General features: G+C 51.9%; 2 protein-coding genes across 5 annotated transcripts; one reads left to right on the top strand and one right to left on the bottom strand.

The window, feature by feature from the left end:
• Positions 1-600: 600 nt before the first annotated feature.
• Positions 601-19,636, top strand: TMEM143 (transmembrane protein 143). 2 transcript variants are annotated; one of them, XM_052655991.1, is made up of 8 exons: positions 601-629; positions 979-1,219; positions 2,991-3,095; positions 9,501-9,695; positions 11,225-11,352; positions 12,292-12,571; positions 17,731-17,920; positions 18,546-19,636. In XM_052655991.1, exons 2-8 carry the CDS (start codon positions 1,001-1,003, stop codon positions 18,803-18,805), a joined length of 1,377 nt encoding a protein of 458 aa, XP_052511951.1. In that variant the 5' UTR covers positions 601-629; positions 979-1,000; the 3' UTR covers positions 18,806-19,636. The 2 variants fall into 2 exon arrangements, with proteins under 2 accessions (XP_052511951.1, XP_052511952.1); XM_052655992.1 differs by lacking the exon at positions 601-629 and having other exon boundaries at positions 983-1,219; positions 18,549-19,636.
• A 1,723-nt stretch (positions 19,637-21,359) lies between these two features.
• On the bottom strand, positions 21,360-25,750 carry EMP3 (epithelial membrane protein 3). 3 transcript variants are annotated; one of them, XM_052655995.1, is made up of 5 exons: positions 25,732-25,750; positions 24,287-24,379; positions 23,968-24,070; positions 22,760-22,900; positions 21,360-21,636 (listed from the first exon to the last, which is right to left on the bottom strand). In XM_052655995.1, exons 2-5 carry the CDS (start codon positions 24,362-24,364, stop codon positions 21,467-21,469), a joined length of 492 nt encoding a protein of 163 aa, XP_052511955.1. In that variant the 5' UTR covers positions 24,365-24,379; positions 25,732-25,750; the 3' UTR covers positions 21,360-21,466. The 3 variants fall into 3 exon arrangements, with proteins under 3 accessions (XP_052511955.1, XP_052511954.1, XP_052511953.1); XM_052655994.1 differs by lacking the exon at positions 25,732-25,750 and adding an exon at positions 25,427-25,676; XM_052655993.1 differs by lacking the exon at positions 25,732-25,750 and adding an exon at positions 25,427-25,674 and having other exon boundaries at positions 24,287-24,453.
• Positions 25,751-27,892: the final 2,142 nt, after the last annotated feature.

The following is a 27,892-nucleotide window of genomic DNA, read 5'->3' as shown; positions in this document are numbered from 1 at the left end:
ATCCGGGTTCTTCCTTTAAGGCGTGGAATGGGGGTGGTGAAGGTTCGGGGAGATGTTGCCTGATACAGGGTCAGCCTTACTCTGGAGGCCGGGTTTAAGTCACCTGCAGGCCGGATCTTCCTTCCGCCCACCCTCCCCGCCTGGTCCCCGGCACCACCTCAGCCTTCTTTTTCCTCCTCTTTTTCCCGCCTTTTCGTTCCTCTACAGCTGATTGGCTGCGCTGAAGCCCCGCCCCAATTCCCCCGCCTATTCCAGAGTTGACACGAAAGGGGGCGTGGCTTCAGCGGACGTTAGGCGGCCCGCCGTTGGCGGGCTGCGCACGGGAATCTCTGCCCAAGTCCCAGTAGTCCCCGGAGTCTCGCGCCCGCCCTGCCTCTTCCCCTTTGAAGCTTGTGGACAAGGAAATACTTCTGTAACGCATGCGCCGAGTCCAAGCAAAGCGCGTGAAGCAAGCCAGGCAGACTGCGCATGCGTAGTCGCGACTGGGCGTTAGAAGAAAATGGACTCCGTTCTAAGACCCCAGGTATTGCGCATGCGTCCTACGACGGCTTGAAGCCGAAACTCGGAGGCCCAGGGCGCCTTTTTGCACATGCGCAGGAGGCTCAATGACAGTCGAGCGTTGCCTAAAGGTGAGGGAAAGGGTGAAAGATTGCATGGCCGGGGGTGGGCGGCCCTGCAGACTCACGTAGCTTTCCGAGCATATCCTATACTCTTAAGATTCACCTGACGCCTAGACGCCGCAGAGATTGTGTCACCACAGGGCTTCTGGGCCTGCAAAACGCTCCCCCAAAACTCCTGCCTGGGACTCAGGCCAACTGAATAGTGTGGGAGGGGATGGACAGGAGGGCCTACGAGGCGGGTGGATGGGTTTTACCCGCTGCCTGGGGTAGAAACGGCCCCTGGAAGTTGGGACGCGGAGGTGGAGGGGGCACCTTTCCCCCAGATGACTTTTGACCTCTTCCCATTTCCCTCGTTTAGGCTGCGGGGAAAGGGTCTAGCCATGCTGCATGTGACCCGAGGGGTCTGGGGATCCAGGGTCCGAGTATGGCCTCTGTTGCCCTCGTTTCTCGGTCACCCCCGGGCCCTGTCATCGCTGGAGGTCAAGATGGGGGAGTACCGCAAGATGTGGAACCCCACGGAGCCCCGCGACTGGGCCCAGCAGTACCGCGAACGGCACATCCCGTTCTCCAAAGAGCAGCTGCTCCGCCTCCTGATACAGGTACCGCCCGTCCCGGGTCCGAGAGCCTGGGGACTACGAATCCCGGCAGGCCTCGCGGCGGTACAGCCCTTCAAGCTATAGAAGAATGCCCCGGCGCCCCCTGGGAATTGTAGTTCCTTTACCCATTATGTGACAGCTTTTTGTGACTTCCCTGGTGGCTCAGACGGTAAAGCGGCTGTCTACAATGCGGGAAACCCGGGTTCGATCCCTGGGTCGGGAAGATCCCCTGGAGAAGGAAATGGCAATCCACTCCAGTACTGTTGCCTGGAAAATCCCATGGACAGAGGAGCCTGGTAGGCTACAGTCCATGGGGTTGCAAAGAGTCGGACACGACTGAGTGACTTCACTTCACTTGCCCTTTATAGGACCAGGTGAGCGAGGAGTGAGTTGGAAAGCTGGGGACTGACTGCCAAGATGTAGATGAAGCAGGGATTCCAGACTCTAGCTCGTTCTGGGGGCTTGAACAAGCACTCACATGGGCGGGTGGTTTTACCCTCTACAAAACGGGTATGATCTTCATCCTCATCATTACAGTGACTACTACCTAATAATAAGTATTGTACCAACGAAGCAATAACTATATTGCACTGAGCTCTTATATGGCACCGTGCTAAGCATTTTCCATGTATTATTGAATAATGAACAACCCAGTAAGAGGTACCACCATCATTCCCACTTTACAAAGGAGATAACTAAAGCAGGAGAAGGGCAGTGACTCACCCAAGGTCATGACTAGTGACTCAGATTTGAACCAAAGTGTACTGACTGTAGAGCAGGGTGGGGATTAGGGTAAGGCAAGTAGATACTTGCTCAACCCTAAGAGCTTAATTAAGTTCTTACCCCACTGTCACCATCATACTTGTGATTATTCTTTATCATCATTCCTTCATTTAATAATTATTATTTGATGGCATCACCAACTCAATGGACATGAGTTTGGGTAAACTCTGGGAGTTGGTGATGGACAGGGAGGCCTGGTGTGCTTTGGTTCATGGGGTCACAGAGTTGGACACAGCTGAGCGACTGAACTGAACCGAAATGCCTCTGTATGGCCTAAGTTCCATATACGTATGTATGAAATGCCTCTGTATGGCCATAGTTCCGTATATGGCTTTATCCATATACAGAAGTATATATACACACACATAAACACACATTTAGATAGACACATGTAATCACATCAAATTGTCACTATCGGTTTTTTCAGAAAGAGGGTATGATCCTCTGTTGCCAGTAAGGAAACAGACTCAGAGAGGGGATAGCATTCACCCAGGGCACTGAGGTAGGAATGCTAAAACTGTGGGTTAATATGTGTACTCTGGACCAGGCCTGGTCTCGAGTCTCAGCTTCTCTTTTATGGACAGTGTGGCCCTCAGCAAGTGACTTTCCTAAACCTAGGTGTCCCCTCTGAACAATGAGGATTATAATTCCATCAGCCTTCTTGTGTCCTCTGGAGGATGAGATCATGCCAGCAAACAATTCCTGGCACACAAATAAGCATTGTGTGACTGCTGGCCAGTAAGTATCAGAGTGGTGACTTGAAACCCTAGCTCTTTAAGCCATCTGTTTTTCACTCTTCAGGGCTACCTCAGTTTCTCTCAGTGAAATTGATCAGTCCTCTCCCCCTCCCCACCCCCCCCAAAAAAAAAACCCACAAAATTTTAAAGAGCTCAGAGCTCTGATTGTCTGTCTGGGTTGCCCAGGAAAGAATTACCCGCCATGAGGAAGGAGAGAGAGACCTAAAGAGATGTTTTGCTTCTCGAGGTAATAGGAGTTCCATTCCACTCCTGCGGAGAAGGCGGCCTTGGAGGAATTCACAGCCCACGTGGACTTTTGTACTTTGTTCCACTACCATCATGTCCTGACCCAGCTGCAGGTGAGAACCGGGACCCTGTGGCCCTGTTGTCCTTGTTTGCTTATCTGTTCATCCAGCAAAAATTCTCTGAGTGCTTACTTGGAGTCCAGCCCTCCTCTAAGCATCAGGGAGGCAGCACTGAACAGAACAGATGAAGCCATGCCCTTCTGGAGCTGATATTCCAGGTGGGAAGATGATAAATGAATAAATATGAGGGACTGGCCTGGTGGTCCAGTGGTTAAGACTCTGAGCTTCCAGTGCAGGAGCTGCGGGTTCGATGTCTAGTCAAGGAACTAAGATCCCACACGCCGTGTTGTTGTTCAGTCACTTCGCTGTGTCTGACTCTTTGCCACCCCATGGACTGCAGCATGCCAGGCTTCCCTGTCCTTCACTGTCTCCCCAGTGCTCAAACATGCTCAAACGTGCTCAAACTCATGTCCATTGAGTTGGTGATGCCATCCAACCTTCTCATCCTCTGTCGCCCCCTTCTCCTCTTGCCCTCAATCTTTCCCAGCATCAGGGTCTTTTCCAGTGAGTCGGCTCTTCACCACGTAGTGTGGCCAAATTGAAAACAAAAAATGTAAAATATGACACCCAGGAGTGGTAAGTGCCATTGAAGGTGGGATAGAAAGCGATGAGAAAAGGGCCTGATTTAGACAGGGTGGTCAAGGAAGGCTTCTCTGAGGAGGTGACAGATAAGCTAATACCTGCGTGAACTGAGGCAGTGAGCTCAATGGCTGTCTGGGGATGGACATTTTAGGTAGAAATGTCCTCTTTTTCAAGAAAAAACATTGAGAAAACGTTCTCTTTTTCAAGAGAAAAGCAATTGCAAAGGCCCTGAGGTGTGAGGGCCTGGAGTGTTGGGGGAATGGCAGTGGAACTACTGGCTGGAGGTAAAGAGGGCAGGAGGTGACAGCAGAGAGGGAGTGAGGGGAAATTGTGCCTGGCCTCGTGGGTTGTGCTGGAGACGTGGCTTTTATGTAAGCGAGCTGGGAGCCGCCACAGGAGGATTCAGAGCAGAGGTGGGTCATGAACTGATTCCGGTGTTAATAGGATTCTTCTGGCTGCTCAGCAGGGAACAGACCATCAGAGGCAGGGAGATATATTAAAGAGTCTATTATGTTTGTCCAGGTAAGAGATAATGGCAGCTCAGACAAGAGTAATAGCAGTGGATGTGGTGAAAAGTGGTCAGACACTGGTAATGGTTGGAAGGCATCAGCATTTGGCTGAGTGGGCAGGGCCTTGAAGGAGAGAAAGAAGTCAGGGGGGCCTCCAGCAGTTCATGCCCACACCTCCTGAAGGATACAGCTGCCACTTACTGAGATGTGGAAAGCAGAGCAGAGATAGGTCTGCAGGGAAGACTGAGAGCTCAGTTTAGACTTAGAAATTTGAGCTGCCTCTTGGACAGCTGGGTAGAGAGATGGACTCAGTGCCCATAGTCTGGAAGTCAAGGAAGAAGACTGGGTGAAGAAACAGTCCTGGGAGGATGTAGACAGTGCACCTTGCATGACCACCAGGAACATGAACTGATCCCTGCGAATGAGTGCTTCAACATTCTTTCCCAGGAGCCCTTCAAGGGCCAGGTCTTTGGAATGTGCAAGGTTTGGACAACTCAGGCCTGCTGAATTAACCCTTTCCTGCCCCTGCCCCCCATAGGTCCCCTCCTTGCTTTGATGAGTAGCAGCTATGGCCCCTCTGCATCAGGATCATCAACTTCCTGCAGCACCAAGTAGCTGCCAGCAGCCCCATTGGCAGAAGAAGAAACCGAAGCTCCAAGAGGGCCCCGTTGAGCCCAAGATGAGGCAGGTCCCAAGATTTGTGCTCCTGTCTGCTGGCCTCCAAGCTCTTCTCTGGGGCATCTCTGGCCTCTGGAGACAGGATTCTTTTTCTTTAAAAAGTTATTTTTAGTTATTCAAACGTTTAACTATATTGAAACATAGAATATGCAGCAAAGACACACATTCTCACCGAGGCAGCATATTTTATTTTATTATTATTTATTTGTTTGGCTGCATCGGGTCTTAACTGGCACATGAGATCTTTCGTTGAGGCACTCTAGTTTTGTCTCCTGGGCTTAGTTGCTCTATGGCGTATGGGTTAGTTTCTGGACCAGGGATCAAACCCACATCCCCTGCACTGCAAGGCAGATTCTTAACCACTGAACCACCAGGGAAGTCCTGGGGCAGCAGATTTTAAACGGAGACCCTGAGAGGGTAGGTAGAAGCATCAGAGGTGAGTGAGACACACTGGATTACATTTGCTGAGGACCTAAGAACCTTGAGGAAGCAGTTTGGAGCAGGCAAAGAACAAGAAGAGCCCCAGTTCAGACGCCAGCTTTGTCGTTCACCAGGAGTGAGGGCAACCTTGGCAGGTGCCCTCTCTCTGGGCCTCCTTTCCCTTGTGCATTCATTCATTGGATTCACTCAGTGCATGTTTGCTGAGCACCTACTGTGTCCTGCAATGGTTCCAGGCCCCTGGCCTCAGTGGTGCACCTGTGTATCTGCCTCATGGCATCACATGCCAGGGAGAGAGACCGACCCTCCACAAGGTAAAGAAGTAAAGTATGTTAAGAAGTGCTAAGTACCACAGAGAAGGTGCCGGATAAAGTACGGCACGCCCAGCTTATTCATTTCCTAATTCTGCGATAGCAAATGAGCATCCATTGGCTGGCTTAAAACAAGAGATCTCTTTGAGAGTTCAGGAGACTGGAAGTCCAAAATCAAAGTGCTGGCAGGGTTAGTTTCTTCTGGAGCCTCAGAGGAAGGGCCCAATCCTATGCTTTTCTCCAAGCTTCCAGCAGTCCGTGGCTTGTGGACACATCACTTTAATCTCTGTCTTCATCTTCATATCACTTTCTTCTCTGTGTGTCCCTTTCTGTCTCTTATAAGGACACTCTCATTGGATTTAGGGCCCACCCTAATCCAGTATGGTCTCACTTTGATACCTTAATTATACCTGCAAATTATACCCTTTTTCCAAATGAGGTCATATTCTGAGGTTCCCAGAGGACAGGAATTTTTAGGGGACACTCTTTGACCCTCTAAACCCAGTTAAATTTGAATTTCAGATAAGCTATGAGAAATTTTTCTTTTTAAAGTATAATTATGTCCATGTAAATACAATCCTCAAATACTGCATAGGACATACTTAAACTGAAAAGTTACTTATTGTTGATCTGGAAATCCAACTGAACTTGGTGTCCTGTATTTTATTTTTTGGCTAAATCTGGTAACCCTAATTAAGGAGAAAAAGAAAGGAGAGGTGTTTTTTGCAGTTTCAGGTGGGGCAGTCAGGGGCAGCCTCACTGAGGGGGTGACATGTGAGCCTGAAAGAGGCCAGAGTGAGCCATGTGGAGATCTGTGAGAATGGTAAGTGCAAAGGCCCAGTGGCTGGAGTGTGCATGGTGTGTAGGAGGGGCTAGAGGTGAGTGAGTGAAGGGGCAAAGCTGGAGTGAGTGGAGGGGCCCGCAGCCATATCCTTCAGGGCCCTATGGGACACAGTGAAGCCTTGGCTTTGACTCTGAGTGAGGTGAGAGCCAGGGAAAGGCTCTGAGCGAACAGACGCGAGCTGACTTCTGTTACAATAGGCGCCCTCTAGTGGTTGCCGGGAACAGACTTGGGGGTGAGGATGGGAGCCGGGAGACTGGTGCGGAAGCCGTTACGACCGCCCAGGAGATGAGAAGTGGTCGGATCCTGGATCTATTTTGAATGGGTGCCATCAGGATTTGCTGATGGGTTGAAGAAAGAGAGGAGTCCAGGATGACCAGAGGCCTTGGGCCTGAGCTCCTGGAAGAATGCACTTCTCTGACATGGAGAAGATGAGGGTGAGGGAGAGCAGGTTTGGGGAGGAGTTTCAGGACCCACTTTGGGACACAGCGAGCTTGAGAGTGGTCTTGAGAGGAGGGAGGCGAGGGCATTTGGAAGGGCCCTGGAGACGGCTGACTCATCCAGGCAGGAGAAGGCCATGGTGGTGTGGACTGGGCAGGACTGGTGGGGAGGAGAGAGCCTGGCGGAGTGGCTCTCTGTTTTGGAGGTGGAATCATCGTGATTAATATATCATGTGAGGAAAGGGAACAGCAGGGGTCACCCGCCACATCCAGGTTTCTGGCTGGAAGCCATGGGCGGATGCGAAGTTCCCAGAAGAGAATCTGGTTTGCAGTGGACGTTAGATGAATGTACTTCTCTCTCCTCCAGCTCTGAGATTCCCTCACTCTCAAAGTACAGCTCAGCCCCGGGAAAGTCATTTCTCAAGGTCATTCCGTGAATTTGAGAGCATGGCCCATGGGACCGGCTCTGTCAGCCTGGCTGGAAGGACTTGGACACTGGCCTTAGTTCTGGGCCCCAGTTCTGTTCTGGGCCAGCACAGGCTGGCCCTCGGAGTTAGTTCACATGAGGACTTGCTGGGCTCGATTCTCTACTACATCGTCAGACACCTGGCTCCGTTGTCTCGGAGACCCTGGACTTTCCGTCTCCAAACCTTTGCCCAGGCCATTCCTCCCACTTGGAATGCCCCCTCCCTTCCTTCCACTAACAAAAGGTTCCCCTGACCTTGATGTGTTGTTCCTTAAGGCTGCCTCTCCTGAGAGACACACAGAGGGTGGAATTTAGGGGCTGGTTTTATGGAGGGGTGCTTCCCTCTGGGGATGGTTGGATAGTCTGGGACACATTATATGTCACCCTGAAACTCCATCTCTCTGTGAACAAATAGGCAAGCCACCTGGAAGCTCGTTCTTTAAAAAAATTTTTTTTTACATATTTATTTATTTGGCTGTGCTGGGTCTTAGTTGCAGCATGCAGGATCTTCCATCTTTGTTGTAACACTCAGGGTCTTTAGTCATGACACGCAAACTCTTAGTTGTGGCATGTGGGAATCTAGTTCCCCAACCAAACCTGGGCCGCCTGCATTGGGAGCACAGAGTCCTAACCACTAGACCACCAGGGAAGTCCCTAGCTCTTTTTTTTCATTCATTCATTCAGTCAGTCAACAATTTTGGGCGGCATTGATGGGTGCATAAGATGAGATGGACAAGGCATTACCCAGTTCTGTGGGGACACTGAAGGTCATAGAAAGAATTTGGATTTTATTCCAAATGTTGTGAGAAGCTGCTGGGGGGATAGCGTCTGTTTATAATCTCAATAAGCTCCTCGTGACAGCCACGTGGGGACTGGTTTGGACATGGTGGGAGAGTGGAAACCCGATGCACCTGTCTAGGTGCGAGGCGATGGTGGCTGGGACGAGAAGGCAGCAGTGGTGATGGAAAGGAAGATTGAGTCCAGAACGATTCGGAGAGTCTGCTGAATTTGCTGAAGATCAGATATTGGGGTGATGATAAGAAAGGAATCAAAGATGCCTCCAGGGTTCCTGATCAGAGCATCTGAATGGATCACAGAGCCATTTCCTGAAAGGAGAAGACTGAGGTGGGGAGGAGGAAGAAATGGAGCATTTTCCTTAGATCGTGTTAGATCTGAGACGCCATTAGACATCCAGTTGGAGATGCCAAAGACATAATTGCCTGTGAGAATCTGATGCTCAGGGAAGAGGCCAGGGAAGGTTGGGGGGAACAACTTTGGGAGGGGGCATCCAGGATGGTTATTTTGCTGGAAGATGGGGATAGGAGGATGTGATCTTGTGGGCTTGGCATACTGGATTTGAGGCAACCATAACATCCCAAAGAAATGTCAGGTAGAGAGTTTATATTAGTTCCTATAAAGACTTAGCTGTTGTAACAAGCAGACCCCACAAGGCAATGGCTTAAAGGAGGTGGAGGATTCTTCCTCTCCCATTTAACATCCTTGTGGTAAGTGGGCCATGGTGGTAAGATGAGCAGTTCTGTTCCTCATGAGATGATGCCAGGACCCAGGTTCCTTCCATGTTGTTGCTCTGCCATCCCCTCAGGGCCCTGTCTTCATCTCTGTGGGCTCAGAACTCAGTTGTAGGCAGGAGAGCGTTCTAAGTTGTTAAGAACAAGGAAAGAGTGGAAGGTGCAGGAGGGGCAAGAAGTATCTGTTACTTCTGCTCATATTCTGTGGATGAATTCTGGCCACACCTAGCCTCAAAGGAGGCTGGGAATGGAGTCTATCTGGGCAGCCCCACAGCCGCCGCCTTCTTTACTACTGTGGGGGAAGGGGAAGTACTACTCTACTACTACTAAACATCCCCACGAACTGAAAATGGATATTAGGTCTAGAACTGAGAGGAGAGGTCCAATTTGGAGATGTGAGTTGGGTAGTTATCTACATGGAGATGGTGTTTAAGGCCATGGGGATGGTGAGGCAACTTATAGTGAGCTTGAGGGGAGAGACAGGAAGAGGGCCCCAAATCCAGCCTTGGGGTAACCCATTATTTAACATATGGGGCCAGGAACATCTTTACAATCCCTCACGTTCTGACCTAGTCCATTTTTCTTCTCTCTGACTCTCTCTTCAGGCCTTGTATGACCCCATCAACCCTGACAGGGAGACTCTTGACCAGCCTTCACTTACAGACCGTCAGCGTCTGTCCAATGAGAAGGAAGTGCTTCAGGCCCTGGAGCCCCTGCTGGCCCAGGCCAACTTCTCCCCACTCACGGAGGACACCCTGGCCTACGCTCTGGTGGTCCATCACCCTCAGGATGAGGTCCAGGTGCTTGTCTTCCAGCTAACAACTCAAACTCCCAGGAGACCTTGGGCAGGGGTGGAGCCTTTGGGAAGCAGAGGCTGCTGGGAGCTGTAGTCCTAAACACTAGCCCATGTGGCACCTTTGGTGAAATAGAAAAAGGTGCTTCTTCTCAGGTAACTTCACTGCCACCTGTTGGAAAAGCATCATAAGATACAGGTCTTCTTAGGACTAGAGACTCTATCACCATCTGCCTGTAGACTATTAAGAGAGCTGTCCTTTGGTGTGGGGGGCAGGGATTGGCTCCAGTGCCTTTGAGGATATGGAAATCCTCAGATGCTGAAGTCTCTTATATGGAATGGCATAGTATTTGCATATAACTTATGCATATCCTCCTGCACACTTTAAGTCATCTCTGATTATTTGTAATACCTAATACAGTGTAAATGCTGTGTAAAAGAGTTGGTGATACACAGAAGATTCCAGTTTTGCTTTCTGGAATTAAAATTTTTTTCAGTCCTATAGTTGGTTGAATCAACAGATGTGAAACCTGCAGTTATGGAGGGCTGACTATAATAAATAATACAAAATACTCACCATTAAAGTCAACAAAATATGGGAATTCCTTGGTGGTTCAGTGGTGAGGACTCAGCACTTTCACTGCTGGGGCCTGGGTTCAATCTCTGGTCGGGAAACTAAGATCCTATAAGCTGCATGGCACAGCCAAAAGAAAAAGTCAACAAAATACTAATAATCAAAATACTAAATACTGTAGTATTATAATCAAAATACTAAAATGACCGCATTTTGGTGATTTTTAAGATGTGCTTTTTTCTAAAGTCAGACTTTACCGTCTCTGAAATTGGATTGTGACTTAGAAGCAGTAGTGTGGCATGGTTTTAAAAGTGAAAGTGAAATGTCCCTCAGTTGTGTCCGACTCTTTGCGACCCCATGGACTGTACAGTCCATGGAATTCTCCAGGCCACAGTACTAGAGTGGGTACCCTTTTCCTTCTCCAGGGGATCTTCCCAACCCAGGGATTGAGCCCAGGTCTCCTGCAGTACAGGCGGATTCTTTACCAGCTGAACCACCAGGGAAGCCTAAGAATGCTGGAGTGGGTAGCCTATCCCTTCTCTAGCAGATCTTCCCAACCCAGGAATCGAACTGGGGTCTCCTGCATTGCAGGCAGATTCTTTACCAACTGAGCTATCAGGGAAGCCCCTGTTGCATAGTTTAATTGACAATATATTTTCCCTTTTAGTTGCTTCATAAAATGATTGAGTACCTTAAAATCAGTGGCATTATAGATGCTAGGAAATATGGTCATAAAGATGACTATGATGTGGACGGTGCCATCTTGGATGGTGTGTCCTTGTGCAGTGTACAACATGAACAACCATACATGGCTGTCTGCCTGCACACTGGATGATGATGAGTCTGGGCAGTGGATGGGGAGGCAGAGGATCACTGAGGGTAAGGCATGTAATTCCAGTATCCTGCATTCACACCGTGGCTTATGCTCAGCTGCTTTGCTTCCTTCTCCCTCCCTTTGGCAGGTGACAATAAATTTGGACCAGTATATCTACATGCATTTCTGGGCCTTGGGCCAGCGAGTTGGGAAGATGCCCCGTAAGTCCAGCGTGGGCTCCAAGCGTTTCTTCTTCAAATCGCCCCCTGCAGAGAGGTGAGGCGGCCCCTGTTCCCCAGCTGCAGCAAGAGGGAGCAAGGTTAGAGTCGAGAGGGGACCGACAGGTCAGTGTCTGGATTTGGGTGTCTGGGACCTGGGTGGGAAGTCAAGAAAGGACAAAGGGTCAATGAAATAGTGCCTCTTCTTCCCAAGGAGAAATAAGAACTGCAGTTCTTAGGGGAAGAGAAGGGCTAGGGACATTTCTCTCCATTTTCCAAATGAGGAAAACTGAGGCTCAGAGAGGGAAGGCCACATTCTGAAAAAGTGGTACCACCAGGTTTCTGAAGAACATTATGTTTTTAACACATAGTTAAATATAGATATTGTTAGGGGAGCCATATCATCTCACAGTTGGCCAGAGGGCCTGTCAGTCACCCAGTGTGTCTGGAAATCAGACTATCAAATATGGTTACAAATTCAAAGACAAAAACCAAAGACAAAAAGCCTCTCATATCCCTTAAACCGGTAATTCCACTTCCAGGAATCTATTCCAAGGAGATATTTATACTTGCAGACTGTCTGTTTAATTATTTTAATTATCTGTCTCTCATGCTGGACTATAAGCTCCACAAAGGCAGTGACTGACTCATTTTGTTGTCTCTCCAGAACTAAATAGCACTCCTTGGCACCTAGCAGATACCCTGAAATATATATAGAATTTGGGTTTGAACATTAACTAAAGAATTTTTATTCAGCTCTCATTTATCAAGTCCATAAAATCAGAAGCAACCTATGTGTCCAATAATAGGGGATTGCATCATGTTAGTGATCCCCTCTAGTTGGACACTTAGCTTCCATCTGACTTTCCTACCACCATTTTTAAGTAGCTTTTAAACTGATGGTGTGACTTCAGAGCCAGAGAGAATGTCCTAGGGTTGGAGGGGGACTCCTGGGGGCTGTTCTGACTGTCCTCGCCCCTCCATCTCTGGCCATCAGGAGATACTTTAAGCGGGTGATACTAGCAGCCCGAACAAAGAATGGGCACTTAGTGCTGAAGAGTTTCAAGGATACACCATTGGAGGGCCTGGAGCAGCTGCTGCCCGAGCTGAAGGTGCGCACGTCCACCCTGCAGCGTGCCATCCTCAACGTCACACTGGTCGTCTCGGGTGTAGTGTTCTTCGTCAACGTGGGCATGGTGGTGCTCTCTGACCTCAAGATGGCCACCTCCCTGTTGCTGCTGCTCTTCGCTGCTTTCATGGGCCTGCGGGCTGCCAAGGTACGTGACCCCCCGACCAAGCCTGCCCTTTGATGGTCAGCTAGAAGGTCAGGCCACCCTATCAGTTTGTTTCTCTTTTTTTGTGGATTATTCCTGCTTTGGGTTGGGCTTTCTTTCCCTTCCTTATTCACTCAACACAACCTTGGGAGGGTTTCTCAGTCTCCCTGAGCCTCAGTTTTCTCATCTGGAAAATGGGCTTAATAAATAGCTAGACCCTCCTAGGAGGGCTGTTGTGAGGAAGAGATGAGTGACTCTGTAATGAGCGCTGGGTGCAGGGCTGGCCCACGGCTAGTGTGACACAAGCGTTCACAGCCACTCACTGGGCACTTGGTGATGTGAAGGGTGTGTTTTAGAACAAGACTGCCTGGGTTTGAATCTAGTTCTACCGTCTTCTAGCTGTGTGGCCTATTCTTTTAGCTTTGGGGTGTGTGTGTGTGTGTGTGTATGTGTGAGAGATCCATGGCATGTGGGATCTCCGTTCCCCAAGCAAGGATTGGGGTGTGTGTGTGTGTGTGTGTGTGTGTGTGTGTGTGTGTATGTGTGAGAGATCCATGGCATGTGGGATCTCCGTTCCCCAAGCAAGGATTGAACCCATGCTCCCTGCAGTGGAAGTGCGGAGTCTTAACCGCTGGAGTGCCAGGGAAGTCCTAAGCTGTGTAACCTTGAACAAGCTGCTTAAACCTCTCTGTGCACCTCAAAGGCAGAGATGACAGTGGGTTGTTGTGGTGATTAAATGCATTAATACGCTGAACATGGAAAACAGAGTCTGGCCCACAGTCCAGAAGGTGTTGTATGAGAGTTCACCATCACCTTGATTTTTATTATTACTGATTGGGCTCTTGTCCTCCGAGTCTGGGCTTGCCCACCCCCAAACTCTGGGACCAGGGCCTGTGTTGTGAACAAGCGCCTTTCCTGATTCTGCTACATGTGAGCGCAGGGCTGCCTCATCCAGTTGTTCAGGTCGTTCATCACCCAAGGATTCATGGCCAAAGGGACAGATAGGGGCTGGAATCCAACTTGTGGTTTGCTTGCTGAACCTCGAGCTCTGCCTTGAGGCGGCTGCCTTTTTCTGATTCTCCCCGGGGTTGGCACCGGCCCCAAGAGTGCGAACTGGCGCGAGTTGTCCATTGTACCTGATCATTCACTTGCTGGTTCATTGATTTTCAAGCTGTTTTCAGCCATCCCAACGGGCTCTTAGGAAGCCTGGTAATAAATCCCACAGATAATAACCAGGCTGCGCTGGCTGAGCAGGGAGCATTTCCTGCCGAGGACCAGGGGTCGGGTGTCATTTGAGGGAAGCTCTGAAAGGCGGGGGTTGAGCCTGCTGGAGAAGGGGCACGGTGAGCATAGCCTGGGGAATCTCATAGGGATGGAGTCTGGCCTGCAGGACGGAGAAGCAAGGCCCCAGAGGGGTGGCGAGGGCCTTGAATGCCAAGGCAGGGGCTCTGGGCTTCGTCCTCAGGGCAGAGGGGAGCCACGGAAGGGCTGTAAGCAGAGAGGGAATGTGGCAACCACAGACAGGGGCAGAGGGACAGGGGGAAGAGGGTGTTGAGCTGCTCTGGGGAGGACATGCACATTTTCAGCTTAGGGAGGACCATTGTCCCACCTCACAGTGGCCCTTGGGGATGGAGAACTCTTGAGTCTCTTGGGCTCTGACACTCAGTTTAAAGCCCAGTTCACCTGTTCATTTACTGATCCCTTTTAGACATTTTTCCATGCCCCAGGCTGAGCCTCCTTAAGTTCATTCTGTATTTATTTGGCTTGTTGGATCTCTGTTCCCCAACCCACGGACTGAACCCAGGCCATGGCACCAAAGGCGCCAAATCCTAATTTCTAGACTACCAGTGACTCCCTCCGTGCCTTAAATGCAGGCCTCCCTGGCCTCTGTCCAGCTGCGCACAGAGCATCCATCTTCCCTTGAAACCCCCTTCTCCTCCCCAGCTCCGTATCTCCCCTTCTGATCAGACACCTGGGAGGCTGATTATACAGCAGGATACACGGCCCTCTTCCTACCTCTCGCCCAGAGAGCTCATCCATTTCCATGGTTTCCACAAGCCGCTCCCCCGCACCTCCTAGATCCAGGAGCTCCGCACTCAAGTCTGGAACAGCCAGGTGGAGGGCAGTGTCTCTCCCGCCTGCTCCTCCTCCTGGTTCTCCATCTGTGGACAGCCCCGTTGTCCCCAGATCACTGTCTAGACCCCTGGAAATTACCCTGCCCCTGCGCCCCAACCTGTCAGTCCTCAGCCCGTCCTTCCTGCCCCCATGGCGCTCTGCTCCCCAGGCTCTCTGTGCCCATCTCCTGTCCTCTGTCTCAGCTCCAGCTCAGATCCTCTTCCTAGCCTTCCCCCACCCAGTGATCCCCTCCAGCCCGTCCCCGATGGCCACTGGGCTGCCCTGCTCCTCCCTTGCTCACAACCTGGCATCAGAGGTGGGGCTTCCTCGGCCTCATCTGACACAATTCTCAGTTTCAGCTCCACCAAAATATACTTGTGGCTCCTCCCGCTGCTACTTCTCTCCCCTTCTCTCCCTTTGCATGTGCTGTTCCTTCTGAAACATACTCTCCCCTGGAGGAGGCCACCGCGGCCCACTCCAGTATTCTTCCCTGGAGAATCCCCACGGACAAAGGAGCCTGGTGGGTACAGTTCATGGGGTCACAAAGAGTCAGACACGACTGAAGCGACTTAGCATGCACGCATGCGTCCTTTTGCTAGGCTGACCAACCCCTCCTCACCGTCATCTCAGAGGCTCCAGAAAGCCCTCCCAGACTTCCTGGGCTGAAGGGGCTCCTGACATGTCCTGGTTCCCTGGGGAGGCCTGCGGGGCAGCCTGAGAAGGGTTGTTGAGCTGGCAGCCCAGAGATGCCTCAGGGCTGGTCCTGTCCTAGGGGGAGAGGCGTGGGGCCCATGGACAGACAGCCACATGCCTGACTGAGGCAGCAGTGGGCCCTGTAGGGACCCAGGGATGCAGCTGCTTGTCTGTGAAAAGTGATGTCTATCCTGAACCTTGACGATAAGACAGTGAGTGTTTTTCAAGAAAAGACTGGAAGCCACTTGGCCTGTCCCAAGGCCCAGAAGCCCACGAGAGCAGGGTGCGCTCAGGGCAACTGTCAGGGTAGACTGGGCTCATTTAATATGGGCTGCATTCATGGGAGAGGAGCAGGATATTGAGTGGGAGAAATCCCTGGGGCCAGGCCACAGAGTTTGGAGTCTCTGAGGGCATTAGGGGGCTATGTGAGAGTGTGAGCAGGGGAGGGGCAGGCTCAACTCTGGGGCTTTGCAGAGAAGGGAGTAGGGGAGACAGACCCGGGAGGAGGCTGGGTGATGCATTAGGTGGGTTGGATGGGAGGGGACAGGGCAGAGAGAGTCAAGGCAGGAGGATGGGGCCAGAGAGTGACAGGCTGGCAAGGAGGGGGCAGGATGGTGCCAGGGGTCTGATCTGTGATGGTGTAGATGGTGGGGCCACCCCAGATACGGACCCCAGGGGAGGAGGAAGGAGGGACTGAGGAGTTGGGTAAGGAGAGACACTGCTCAGCATGGGCCTTGGCAAGTGTCGGAGGGACATTTAACTTGCCAGTGGTGAGCCCTCTCCAGGGAGAGGTCTGGCCTCATGTGTCTGCCTCGGAATGGCATGACCTGCTCACTTAACCTGCAAGAATTCCACTCCATAAGCCTGGCAGAAACAGGCACACAACCCAATGTATTTTTCATAACAGTTGTGAATGCATCCAATTCCTGCATCTTGCCTCCAGCCAAAGAAATTGGCGATTCGTTCCAATGCAGGGACATAAACTGACTGTGCTGGCCTTGTAAGAAGAGAGTGCAGTTCACACAGAGCATGTCATTGGGACCATGCAGGCCATTTCAGTGATTTTCCAGGGCTGTGTTCATTTCAGAGGCATTTCACCGTAGGTCTCCACGTAGGGTGGGCAACACTCTTTGGGCAGAAGATACTTCAGTAACTAATCTTTAAGTACTTGTGACCGGCCAGCTTCTGTGCCATGTTTTATTAACTTCTGGTGCCCTTTCTGTCATTTGCCTTGGCTCACAGAGAGGGCTACCCGAAGACTTAGGTCTTGGCCACGGCCTCACAGCTGGAGGGGCAGAGATAGGACTGGCATCCAGGCCTGCAGGCCGCAGGACCCAGCAGCCCCGAACTCACTTGGTGGATGAAAGGACGAATTTGGGTGGATGAATCTGAGTTCGAGTCCCAGAGGGCACTGGTGGGCTCTCATCTCCCTCTTCAGGGACAACAGGAATGAGGAAAGGGGTCCAGGCAGGAGGGATGGAGGGTGGGGAAGGGGTAGCCAGTAGACAGTTGGGCCCCAGACCCGCCTCTCCCTCCCTTCTTTCCGGAAAGTGGCTCATCAAGTATTTGTCGTCCATTAACACTTCTCTTCCGGCTTCCCTGGTGGCTCAGCAGTAAAGAATCCACCTGCCAATGCAGGGTACTTGGGTTCAATCCCTGGGTTGGGAAGATCCCCTGGAGAAGGAAATGGCAACCCACTCCAGTATTCTTGCCTGGGAAATCCCACGGACAGAGGAGCCTGGCAGGGGGTCACGAAGAGTCGGACAGGACTTAGCAACTAAACAGCAACACTGCTCTTTACAATATTTAGGACCTTTCAAAAAATTATTTCAAACAAATGCACAGATGGGATAGTATGATAAGCTCCTCTGTTGTCAGCACCCAGCGTCAACAATTAGTAAAATCAGGTTTCACCTAAAGACACTCCCTCCCCCGCCCACCACCATTGGATTATTTTGAAGCAAATTCTACACATCATCTGGAAATACTTCAGTGTGTCTAGATGATAAGGACTTCAAAAAAAAATTGTAATGAAAAGTGCCCAGGCGAAAACTCTTGTCTGTGAATCCTCGAACACATCCACTGTGACGTGGCTCAGATAAGCAAATCCGGGCAGCGGCCTCCGAGGCACTGGGGCGAGAGCGTGTGTGTTAAGCGTAAAAATACCTGAGCCGGAGAGGGACGCTGAGGTCCCGGGAGCCCTTGGGAAGGGCCGTACCTGCCTGAATGACCTAGGGGTGTGCGTATGGGTGGGGTTGTATATGGGCGCGTGTGTGATTGGGCGGGGTGTGTGTATGGGCGGGGCGTGGAGTCCCAGCAGGCCCCGCCCCTCCCGGATTTTGTCCTGCGTGCAGATGTTCGGACATCGGCGCAGCGCGCAGGCGCTGGAGCTGGCACACATGCTCTACTACCGCAGCACGTCCAACAACGCAGAGCTGCTCAGCGCCCTGGTCCTGCGCGCACAGGACGAGCACACCAAAGAGGCGCTGCTTGCGCACAGCTTCCTGGCCCGGCGGCCCGGGGGGGCAAAGGGCCCGCTGGAAGGTAGGCCCGCAGGGGCCAGGAGGCCCCACCCCTTTGCAGCCCCTCTCGCTAGGTCCCGCCCGGTCTCTTGCGGCCCTTTTCCCCATAGGCCCCGCCCCTTCCTAACTGCTGGGCGCAGATGTGGCCCCACCTGGAACAAACTCCACCCTGCCACTACGGAGTCGAGAGTCCCTAGTCCCAGATGGCCTTGCCCCAGTGAGACTCCATCCCCACGATGCCCGCCGCCCAAACCCGGCTCGCGCTGGTGAACCGGATTCAACAGTCGGGACCCCTGACCCAGTTTCCGTCTCGGTGGGCCTGCTCCTGGGATGACCTCAACCTCAACCGCGATAGGAGTCTTGGATCAGACTCCTGTCGTGGTATTCTCCCAGCTCCCCGTCCGCTGCTTCCTATATACCAACCCATATACTCCCTTACTAGAGAGCCCAGATGGCTCCTCCCTGAACAAGAGTCCCTGGCTGGTCCCCAGATGAGAGCCCCAACGTTGAGCCTCCTAGGTTCTGTCCCACTCCACTAGGCTTCTTCCAAACCCAGACCCCTCTTACTCCTTGGCCTGCACCCTCCCCGCTGCCCACTCTTAGTCCTTCGGGTTGGTCTGACCTCACAACACCTGCCTCTCCCCCAGCAGAGACCTCCCAGTGGCTCCAGTCAGAGGTGGAGAACTGGCTTCTAGCCCAGTCAGGCTGTGACGTGGCCTTCAACGGAAAGAGGGCCCTGGCCCACTTGCAAGCCCTGGCCCCCACCGTCGGGATGTACCCGCCCCCGGGCCTCCCCAAACTAGACCTGTTGGCTACTGTCTCTTCCCCCAGGTCCGCACCTAGCGAAGACAACTCCTTAGAGAAACCTCTCGGCGCAGCCCAGCCCAGTAACCTGGTTGGGAACTAAGCGCCCCCTCCTCCTTGACAAGCTGTCAATCATGGCTAAGAGGCTTCGCCACTCCCCAACTTCCAATTACTCGCTACCACTTCCGTTATGCTGTTTTCTTAAACAAAACCGCCCACTGAGGCAGCCCTCCGTTGCCAGGCGCCCCTCTTCCGATGAACAGCCAATCAAAGCTTTTTGGCTTTGCTTCTGGTCCATCTCTTACTCCCTCCTTCATCATAAACTTATAAACATAGTTTGGCTGAGGAGGGAGGGCCAGCCAATCACAGCCGTGCAACGCTACACACCACCAGGCCCAGTTGTTAAACTGTGCCCTCCGGAGGCCATATATCACTGTCTGTTTAGCCCGTACCGGGCAAAATGCCCATCATGTTCACCGAGGCGGAGCTCCAGCCTGCAGCCAATGAGAACCTTTTAGTCCACTCCCCTGGCAAACTGCCAGTGAGACAGCTGCCGGGCACTACCAACCTTGGGCAGCCAGTTGTCCCTGCAGAGAAGCAACCAATCAGAATTTCTGAAGGAGACCTGTTCTTTCTATCAATTGCCGCTACTTATAAGGCAGGCCATTTGGTCAACTGCCTATCAGCTTGTCCAGGCTGAAGTGGTCGGGAGCTTTGTGCCCGGCAGAAAGCTGTGGGCCAGGAGGAACCAGAAACCAAGGCTCACTTCCACTCAGGCCCCAACAACAAAACTCAGGTGCCTTCGCTGCCCAGGCCCCTCACCCTTTCTACAGAAACTACCTCTGCCTGGATCTTGCCTCCACCAGTGCCCTGTGCAATATTTATTGGTCTATCAATTTCTCCCCTGTCCTTTCTCCCAAAGGAATAAATCATGTTTCATAAATCTGGATGAGTCAGAGAGCTGCAGGGGTTGAAAAGAAGGAAGGTTTCGGAATCCTGGAAAGAAGACACTCTGGGTCTTGGGGGAATGCATTTGGGTGGGTCCCCAGCTTCCCTAGGGCTTCCTTTGTGACTCAGCTGGTAAAGAATCCGCCTGCCGTGTGGAAGACCTGGGTTTGATCCCTGGGTTGGGAAGATCCCCTGGAGAAGGGAAAGGCTACCCACTCCAGTATTCTAACCTGGAGAATTTCATGGGCTGTACAATGGGGGTCGCAAAGAGTCAGACACACCTGAGTGACTTTCACTTTTCCAGCTTCCCTGGTGACTCAGACCATAAAGAATCTGCCTGCAATGCAGGAGACCTGGGTTTGATCCCTGGGTCGGGAAGATCTCCTGGAGAAAGGGAATGGCTACCCACCCCAGTATTCTTGCCTGGAGAATTCCATGGGCAGAGGAGCCTGGCGGGTTACAGTCCATGGGGTCACAGAGTCGTAACGTATACGACTGAGCTACGAGCATGCACACACTGGCAAAGAAAGCTGTAGTTCTGGAGAGAGACTGGGGTTGTTGCTGAAATAGGCTGCGTCACAGAAGAGGATCTTAGGGAGGACCTGACTCCCTAAAACACTGGGTCTTCTGAACACCCGAGATAGAGCAGATCGTTCACTGCACAAAGACACACGGCTTAGGGGTGGGTTGGTCTAAAACCCGGCCTCTCCCCTTCTCACAAGTGTCCTGATGTGAGGTTGAGCCTGGAGAAGGGGAGGGAGGAGGCATCTCATCTAGTTTGTACTAAGGTGTCATGTGGACTAGAGGCAACATTTGCAGAGGATGGGGGAAGAAGAGGGGCTGGGTTTCAAGAGGGAAATGGAAAAGTATCTTCCCAGAGGAAGTGTCCTAGGGAGAAAAAAAAAAGACCACTGTTACCAATGAGGGTTCTTGGCCTTCTTAATCAGTTGAAATTGATAAAGAGGCCAGACAAGGAGTTCAGGCAAGGCTTTATTGGGGCTCCTGCTATAGCGGGAAGGGAGGGAGAACAGCTTCCCTTAAGGAGAGGCGAGCTGGTCCCTTCTATAGGGTGAGGGTTATGGGTGTTTTCAGGGGTGGGGTGGAGGGGCGCTTAGGTGGTTTGCCCACCCCCTTGCTGGTGTATGTGTGTAGTGCCCTGCTTTTGTTCCTGGCTCTTCGTTCGGAAGTGGCAGTTGGGCTTTTTGGTCTGTTTGTATCTTATTGTCCAGAATTTGCCCCAAATGCGCATGCACACAGTTATTTTTAGTTCCTCATAGCTTCTTTACATTTTGTAACTGGAGGAGACCGATTGGCCAGGTGCAGGCATTACTGCACTGCAGTAAAGGGTCTCAGGTCTCAGTAACCTAGAACAAGACACACATCCTGCCTGGTTGAGAGAGAGAGACCCCTTGGCCAAGGAGGGACGGCTGGAAACCCAGACGCCTGGTTCTTATCTAGAAGTACTTGAATATCTAGGCTGGGAAGAATCCTGAGTCTTGCACCCGGAGGGCAGGGGTCCTCCGGTCTGTGGAAGGGGAAGGGCCGCCAGGACCGCGGGCTCCTGTGTCCCAGATAAGAAGGGGATCAGTTCGATGTTCTGAAGGCTGAACTGCTGGTGATGGGGGCTGTCCCAATTCAGGAACGATCAGGCGTGAGCACCCAGGGTCCCAGGAGGAGGAAGGAAGGAGTCAAAGGCAGACTCGGCGGTTAAACAGTTTTATTTTCTGTTTCAAATAGAAAAGGAGGCGGGGTGGGGTTTTGGGGGTGAGATGGAGGGGCCGGGAGTCGGCTGGGGAACCAAGGGGAGGCGCCACCCTCACTCCCGCTTCCGTAAGTGGATGTAGATGATGCCGCTGGCCAGGGCGAGGGGGAACGCCACCCAGGCCAGGGCGAAGCAGTAACCAAAGCTGCCACCCGACGGGCGGGCCGCCAGGATCTCTTCGGCATGAATGGCGTAGATCAGCGCCCCGGTAAACACCGCCACGCCTGAGGGGAGACGGGAACCAAACGTCATCCTTGACTCGCATAACGGGACTGCATTTCCCAACAAGCCACGGGGCAAAGAAACCGCCTGAGGGCGAGTGCATCACTGCCTGCTGGGAGTTGTAGTTCACTCCTCTAGCGCCGCGCCTTGGAGGCTGCTGCAGACTGGACTTGGGCAATTTAGTGGATCTTTTTGGGCCTCCGTTACTCATCCATTACATGGGACGATAATACCTACTCATCCATCCATCCATTCAAGGAATATTTTTGAGTGACTTTACACAAGCCAAGCACACAGGTAGTAAATCAGTAGAACAAGAGGAAACCTAGAAACGTAATGCTCCCCCAAATGATAACTATGATTAACTTTGCTCTTTGCACCTGAAGTCATAAAAAATGAAAAGTACATAAAAGTCCCTGAAGCGTCTGATAAAAGGTCGGTCCACAAAAAAAAAAAAGCAACTGGTTGACATTATAAGACCACTACTATTATGATTTAGAGTTCTCTCCTGGTGTTATTTGGAGAAAGCAATGGCACCCCACTCCAGTACTCTTGCCTGGAAAAATCCCATGGATGGAGGAGCCTGGTAGGCTAAAGTCCATGCGGTCGCTAAGAGTCGGACACGACTGAGCGACTTCACTTTCACGCGTTGGAGACAGAAGTAGCAACCCAATCCAGTGTTCTTGCCTGGAGAATCCCAGGGACGGGGGAGCCTGGGCTGCTGTCTATGGGGTCGCACAGAGTCAGACATGACTGAAGTGACTTAGCAGCAGCAGTAGCAGCCTGGTGTTATTAATTAGCTACCTATCCCTGCTAGCCTCCCTCTGTTCCTGGGATCTAGATTATCCGTCCACAACCCCTTCCCCAGCCCTGGCTCCTTGAAGCTCTAAGTACCAGTTGCCCCATGACTCAGAGACCCACACCACAAACCACCACTGAGACACTGAAAACTACAAGTTCCTGAAGTCCCTGGGGCAGAGAGGTAGCCAAAGGCAGAACCTCAGGTGGTCTTCGTGTTGTTGAGAAGTGTTTTCTTTCATTAGGTGTCCGTTCTTCCCCCCACCCTCCCCCCCATCCTCACAGGCCTCCTCCCTTCCTTTCAGTTCCCTGGGGAACCGTGCTCACTGGTGCAAAGCTGGCAGAAGCCAGTGGCATAGAATAGCCCTCCTCGCCGCATGGTGTAGAGCTGGAACATGAACAGGATGAAGGACAGACAGCAGAGGATGAGCGAAAGCACCATGAGGACTTGCACTGCCTTCAGCCAGCCTGCAATAAGGAGACAGAGGAGGAAGTTACAGCAGGTCCAGAGTTCCAGCTCCACCTGCTCGCTCATCATTGCTCCCACCAACCGTTCTTTCATTTAGAGGCGTTCAACCTCATATACTCAGTAGTTATTACTTATATCAACTTTGATCCCTGTAACTTTCCTAAATTCCCTTAGGAATTCTAGAAGCCATTTGCAGATTCTTTAGGATTTTGTATATAAACATGCTCACTGGGAATTGAGACAGTTTTACTTCTTCTTTTCCCATCTTTTATACCTTTTATTTCTTTTTCCTGCCTTATTGCATTGGCTACCTCCAGTATGACATGGTATCGAATTGTTAGAGCAGAAATTCTTCCTTTGCTCTTACAGAAAGAGCATTTAATCTTCCACCTTCTTTGACTTAGAAATTTTAGCGGATGCAGCTCTGCCCGTTTAGAACTCAGATGCATCTGACCCCATTTATTTTGAACCTTGCAAGGATTCGGTCTCACCTCTTTAGAATCTCAACGTGGTCCACCCCACTGGAACTTGAATAGCATGGGCCCAGCCATCCATTCAGAACACCTGTCTTGCCTCTTTAGGACTTTGGGAACATGATCTTGTCTTCTCAGAATCTTGGAAGCTTTCCCCCCATTCCTTAAACCTATAGCCTGTGGCCTCTACTCCTAAATCATCGGGAGTTGGGTTTTTAACCTCAGCAGGCAAATAATCTGCCTGCAGTGCAGGAGACCTGGGTTCAATCCCTGGGTTGGGAAGATCCCCTGGAGAAGGGAAAGGCTACCCACTCCAGTATTATGGCCTGGAGAATTCCACGGACTATATAGTCCATGGGGTGGCAAAGAGTCAGACACGACTGAGCGACTTTCACTTCACTCTAGAACACGAGCATACTTCCCCCTGCCGTTCAGAAAGGTGGGTCATCATACGTCAGCCTCAGTCACTCAGCATGGGGACCCATAACCCGCCCACTCAAACCTTGGGGGGTTCTCAATCCTTGGTCCCGGGAGGAGACTTGGGGTTATCCCTCCCTTCTGCAGATCCATCTCCAGTGCCCCTCAGGCCTCACCATTCTCACTGACGCTACTGCAGTCCCATGTTTTGTTGTCACTGTTCCATTCGCAGTCATTCCAGAGATTCAGGGACTCCTTGCCGGGGAGAGTCCACCAGGACTGGGATGGGTAGAGGAACAAGGGCAAAGTCAGGGAGGTTAGGCAGGGTTGGAAAAAGGGCAAGGTGCCATGGGAAAGCATGGATTTAATAGGAAAGTGTAGGGTGGGGGCTCATCAGGGGAAAGGGTAGGGTGAAGGCAGAGCTCATGAGGGAGTGCTAGGGCGAGGGGGCGGGGCCAGAGGGACAGGAGGCCCCTGTCCTCCAAGTTGGCTTACCTTGTCCAAAGTGGCCACGAAAAGCAGAATGAGAATGAGGATGTGGAGGGCAGAGACCACCAGCAGGAGGAGTGACATGGCTGTGTTGGAAGCCTGGGGCGGGATGTCGGGAGACGACAGTCACTTCAAGAGGTTGTTGGCACAGGGGCAGGTGAGATGCCTGAATCCTGGTGAGGACAGGGGCTGAGTCCAGACTCCCAAGTCTAATGGAAAAGGGGGCTAGGAGCCCCAAACTTCTGGTCTGAGGGAGGAGGAGGCTGGGAGCTAGATGCCTGGTTGTGAAGGAGGAGGGAGCTGGTGGCCCAGACTCATGAATTTCCCAGGGCCTGGAGGGGGCCAGTGATAGACTTGGGTCCAGGAATGAGTAGGACTAGCAATCTGGCTCCCATCTCTGCAGAGCCCTGTCCCTGGGGACATATGGGCAAGGATGTGAAAAATTCCTATTGCTGCCTGTTCAGATAGATCAGAAGCTGGGGGCTGCCCCCAGAGATGGACAATCTTGACTCACCCCACTCCTCTCTTGGGGTGGAGGGAGGAAGGGGGACCCGGTGAGTCATCCGGTCGGTGACTCATCTCACCCCCCCCCCCCCCCCCCCCCCCCGCCGCATGCCTCCAAGCACCAGGGAAACCCCAGCCCCTGTCTATGCCCACGAGGTCCCTACCCCACCCTGCCCTGCCGCCAGACTAGTGTCCAGTGGACACCTTGTAGAGAAAATGGACAAGATCCATGCTGGGGGTGGGAGAGGGCCTGAAAAGAAGGAGCCAGCCCTCATGACCCTTCAGTGTCCAGAAAGGGCGGCAGGAAGGTGGTGGCGGGTGGTGGCTGGAGTGTCTCCAGACTTCGGTTGTTCTCATGAGAAGTCCTGACCTCAGGGTCTTCCGGGGGGAGCGGACAGCCATAGAGTAAAACCGCAGGAAGTTTTTGGGTGGGGGGGTTCTGCTGGGAACCCTAAAATCCGTCGGGCCCCACCTCTTTCCAAGTCTCCACCCCAAGTGCCAAGAGTTCACTTCTTAAATTACAAGGATTTCCAAGCTTCACCCAATCTGGCAAGGGGGTGAGAGTGGGGGTCTCCTTTCCAAACTGCTGCACACCCAAGTGAAGAAAGAAATCACAGGCTGAATAACGGATTGAAAACTTACCGAGAGCGGCAGAAGTCAGATTTGAGTCCGGTCCCTTGATCGGGCCTCCGTGCCCCGCCCTTCTCTTCCCTCCTTCCACCCTCTCGAGGCCCCCGCCTCTCACCGCCTTTCTCCCTCCCTCCCTTTCTGGCTCGCTCTCTCTTTCTTCCCTCCAATTCCGGAACCCTCTCTTTCCCTCTCTCTCTTTTTCTTGCCTTCTGCCTCTTGTCTCCCTCTCCTGTCCTCACCGTCTGTACCTCGATCCTCCTCCCTCTCTCCTCATTCTCCTGGTTTCTCTTTCTCTGGCCTTCTCAATATATACTGACCCTTTTATACCCACCGCGCCCAGCTGAGGTCGGCAGCCAGAGGGAGGGACCAGGCACTCTCGTTCCTCCTTTTCTGGGCCCCCACCCACTGCCCCAACAGGCATCTTCTGGGGCTCCCCGTCCTGCGGTGGAGATGACACGTCCTTGGAGGAAAGGAAACAGAGCTGGGGCCCTTAGGTGGGGCAGGCATTTTGGGTGGGAGGATCTGATTCTCAGGCCTCTGCTCCTGGACTTGTTCCGGGAACCGACATCTGCTTTCCCTGATGGGGCTTAGGACTGGATCCTCAGGGGGATGGGTGTCTGGGCGGGGAGACCAGATTCCTGCCAAGGGGAGTGGGCTGAGGACTTGTGGGGTTGGCACCCTGGTGGGAATTGGGATGAGAAATGGGGAAGTGTGGAAGTCCGGAAGGGGGCAGGAGGTGGAAGTTAAGAACCCAGGGCTACTGTTTCCTGCCTAGGGGACCTTGACCAATTATTCCAACTCTCTGAACCTCAGTTTCCTAATCGAGAGTTGGGCACAGTACTACTTATACTGCTGACTATATACTAATGCCAACGATAACAATTCTGATACTTACTCTAAACAAACAAGGCGATACCACTGCACTAACACCCCTAACACATTTTTTCTTTTCCTCATCAAACATTTATTGAACATCTATTATGAACCAGGAGTTAATAATGAAGAAAACAGACGCGAGCCCTGCTGTTCTTATGGAGTTTACCTTCTAGTTGAGCAAGAGAGAGAATGACGCATCAGTACAGAAGCTAGACTTCAGGTGGTGGTAGGGCTTTGAAGGAAATGAAATACAGTGACACTGCTAATGATGGGAGGCAACTTTAAAAGGGTGATCCGGCAAGGTTTCTCTGAGGAGAAACCTCATTCTGAGATGAGACTTGAAGACAAGAGTTATTTGAATGCTGGAGGGAGAGGAAGGACACAGGATTGGAGAACAAGCTCAAGCTGTTTGGGGAGCAGACAGAAGAGCCAGTGTGGCCGGAATATAGGGAACTAGAGGGAGTGGTAGGAAGGGAATTCAAAGAGAGCCCTTGAAGCCTAGGGGAGGAGTTTGGATTTTATTCTAAGGGTGGTGGGAAACCATTGGCGGTTTTAAACAGAAGTGCAGTACCAGGGACTTAATGTTATGAATAACTATTATTGTTATCATTATTATTTATTTTTAGATTATTGAATAAGTGTGGGGAGTGATTACCACTATGTACCTGGGTCTCTATGGAGGGTTGGGTGCTTGGTGAAAAGCAAGGGACAGGGAGCCAGGTGTCTGGGTCCTGATGTGGAATTAAGAGCTGGAGGACTGAAATCTTGGTCCCCACAAGGGAAAGGAACTGGATGATGGGATGGCTGGGTATCTGAGGGAGCCACAGGGAGAGGGAGGGAGAGTGGTTGGTCATCTGGGCTCCCTGAGGGGGTGAGGGAGGGGCAGTTCAGTGACTGGGTGGTACTCCTAACCCTAACCTGGAAGCTGCTACCACTATGACACAGGCTTTATTCATTATCTGTCATTTGGGGCAGGTTATTAATCGCTCTATGCCTCAGTGTCTTCATCGGTAAAATAGGAATAATAATAGTAAATACCTCAAGGAGCAGTGCTTAGAGGAGTGCCTGGCATAGAGAAAGCACTGTTGTACATGCACGTTATACGACACACTGGGACATGGGAGATGAGGTGTTTGGGATTTGGAGAAGGGACAAATGCTTGGGTCCATTGGGTCCCAAGGCTAAAAATTTGGGAGTACAAAATGAAGGTCGCTGGGGGTGGGAAAGGAGTTAAATCTTTGAGAAGGACAGCGACTGGGGGTCTGAACTCAGTTCTCCAAGTAAGTTAGGAAGCCTGGGTCACCGGGGGAAAAATGAGGGACTAGAGATCCTTATGTTCTTCAAGGAGGCAAAGGGGCTGGACCTGAGTCCTGAGAGGAGTCTGGGAACCAGGGGCTATAGAGATGGAATTTGAGCGGGGGAGGTGGAGAACAGGAAGCTAGGACTCTGAATCAAACTCCTAGAGTGGAATTAGCGCCAGGTTGGGGTACCCTGGAGATGTTCTGGGCAGGGGGTCCCCCATGCTAGGGCCCTACAGAAGGGGGAGAATTAGGGTACCCGAAGGCGGTGGTGGAATCTTTCCCTCCTGGGCCTCCAAAGCCA

The sequence above is a fragment of the Budorcas taxicolor genome, chromosome 18 (assembly GCF_023091745.1).
Source record: "Budorcas taxicolor isolate Tak-1 chromosome 18, Takin1.1, whole genome shotgun sequence".
Lineage (NCBI taxonomy): Eukaryota > Metazoa > Chordata > Mammalia > Artiodactyla > Bovidae > Budorcas > Budorcas taxicolor.
The sequence above is the reverse complement of the archived record's forward strand: the minus strand, read 5'-3'. Positions and strand labels throughout refer to the sequence as shown.

Coding starts and splice junctions, on each gene's coding strand:
- TMEM143 (XM_052655991.1), top strand. CDS start 1,001: ATGCTGCATGTGACCCGAGGGGTCTGGGGATCCAGGGTCCGAGTATGG. Junction 9,696..11,224: donor ACCCTCAGGATGAGGTCCAG/GTGCTTGTCTTC, acceptor TCCCTTTGGCAG/GTGACAATAAATTTGGACCA. Junction 17,921..18,545: donor GGCAAAGGGCCCGCTGGAAG/GTAGGCCCGCAG, acceptor CCTCTCCCCCAG/CAGAGACCTCCCAGTGGCTC.
- EMP3 (XM_052655995.1), bottom strand. CDS start 24,364: ATGTCACTCCTCCTGCTGGTGGTCTCTGCCCTCCACATCCTCATTCTC. Junction 22,901..23,967: donor CAGTAGCGTCAGTGAGAATG/GTGAGGCCTGAG, acceptor TCCTTATTGCAG/GCTGGCTGAAGGCAGTGCAA. Junction 21,637..22,759: donor CTTCTGCCAGCTTTGCACCA/GTGAGCACGGTT, acceptor GTCTCCCCTCAG/GCGTGGCGGTGTTTACCGGG.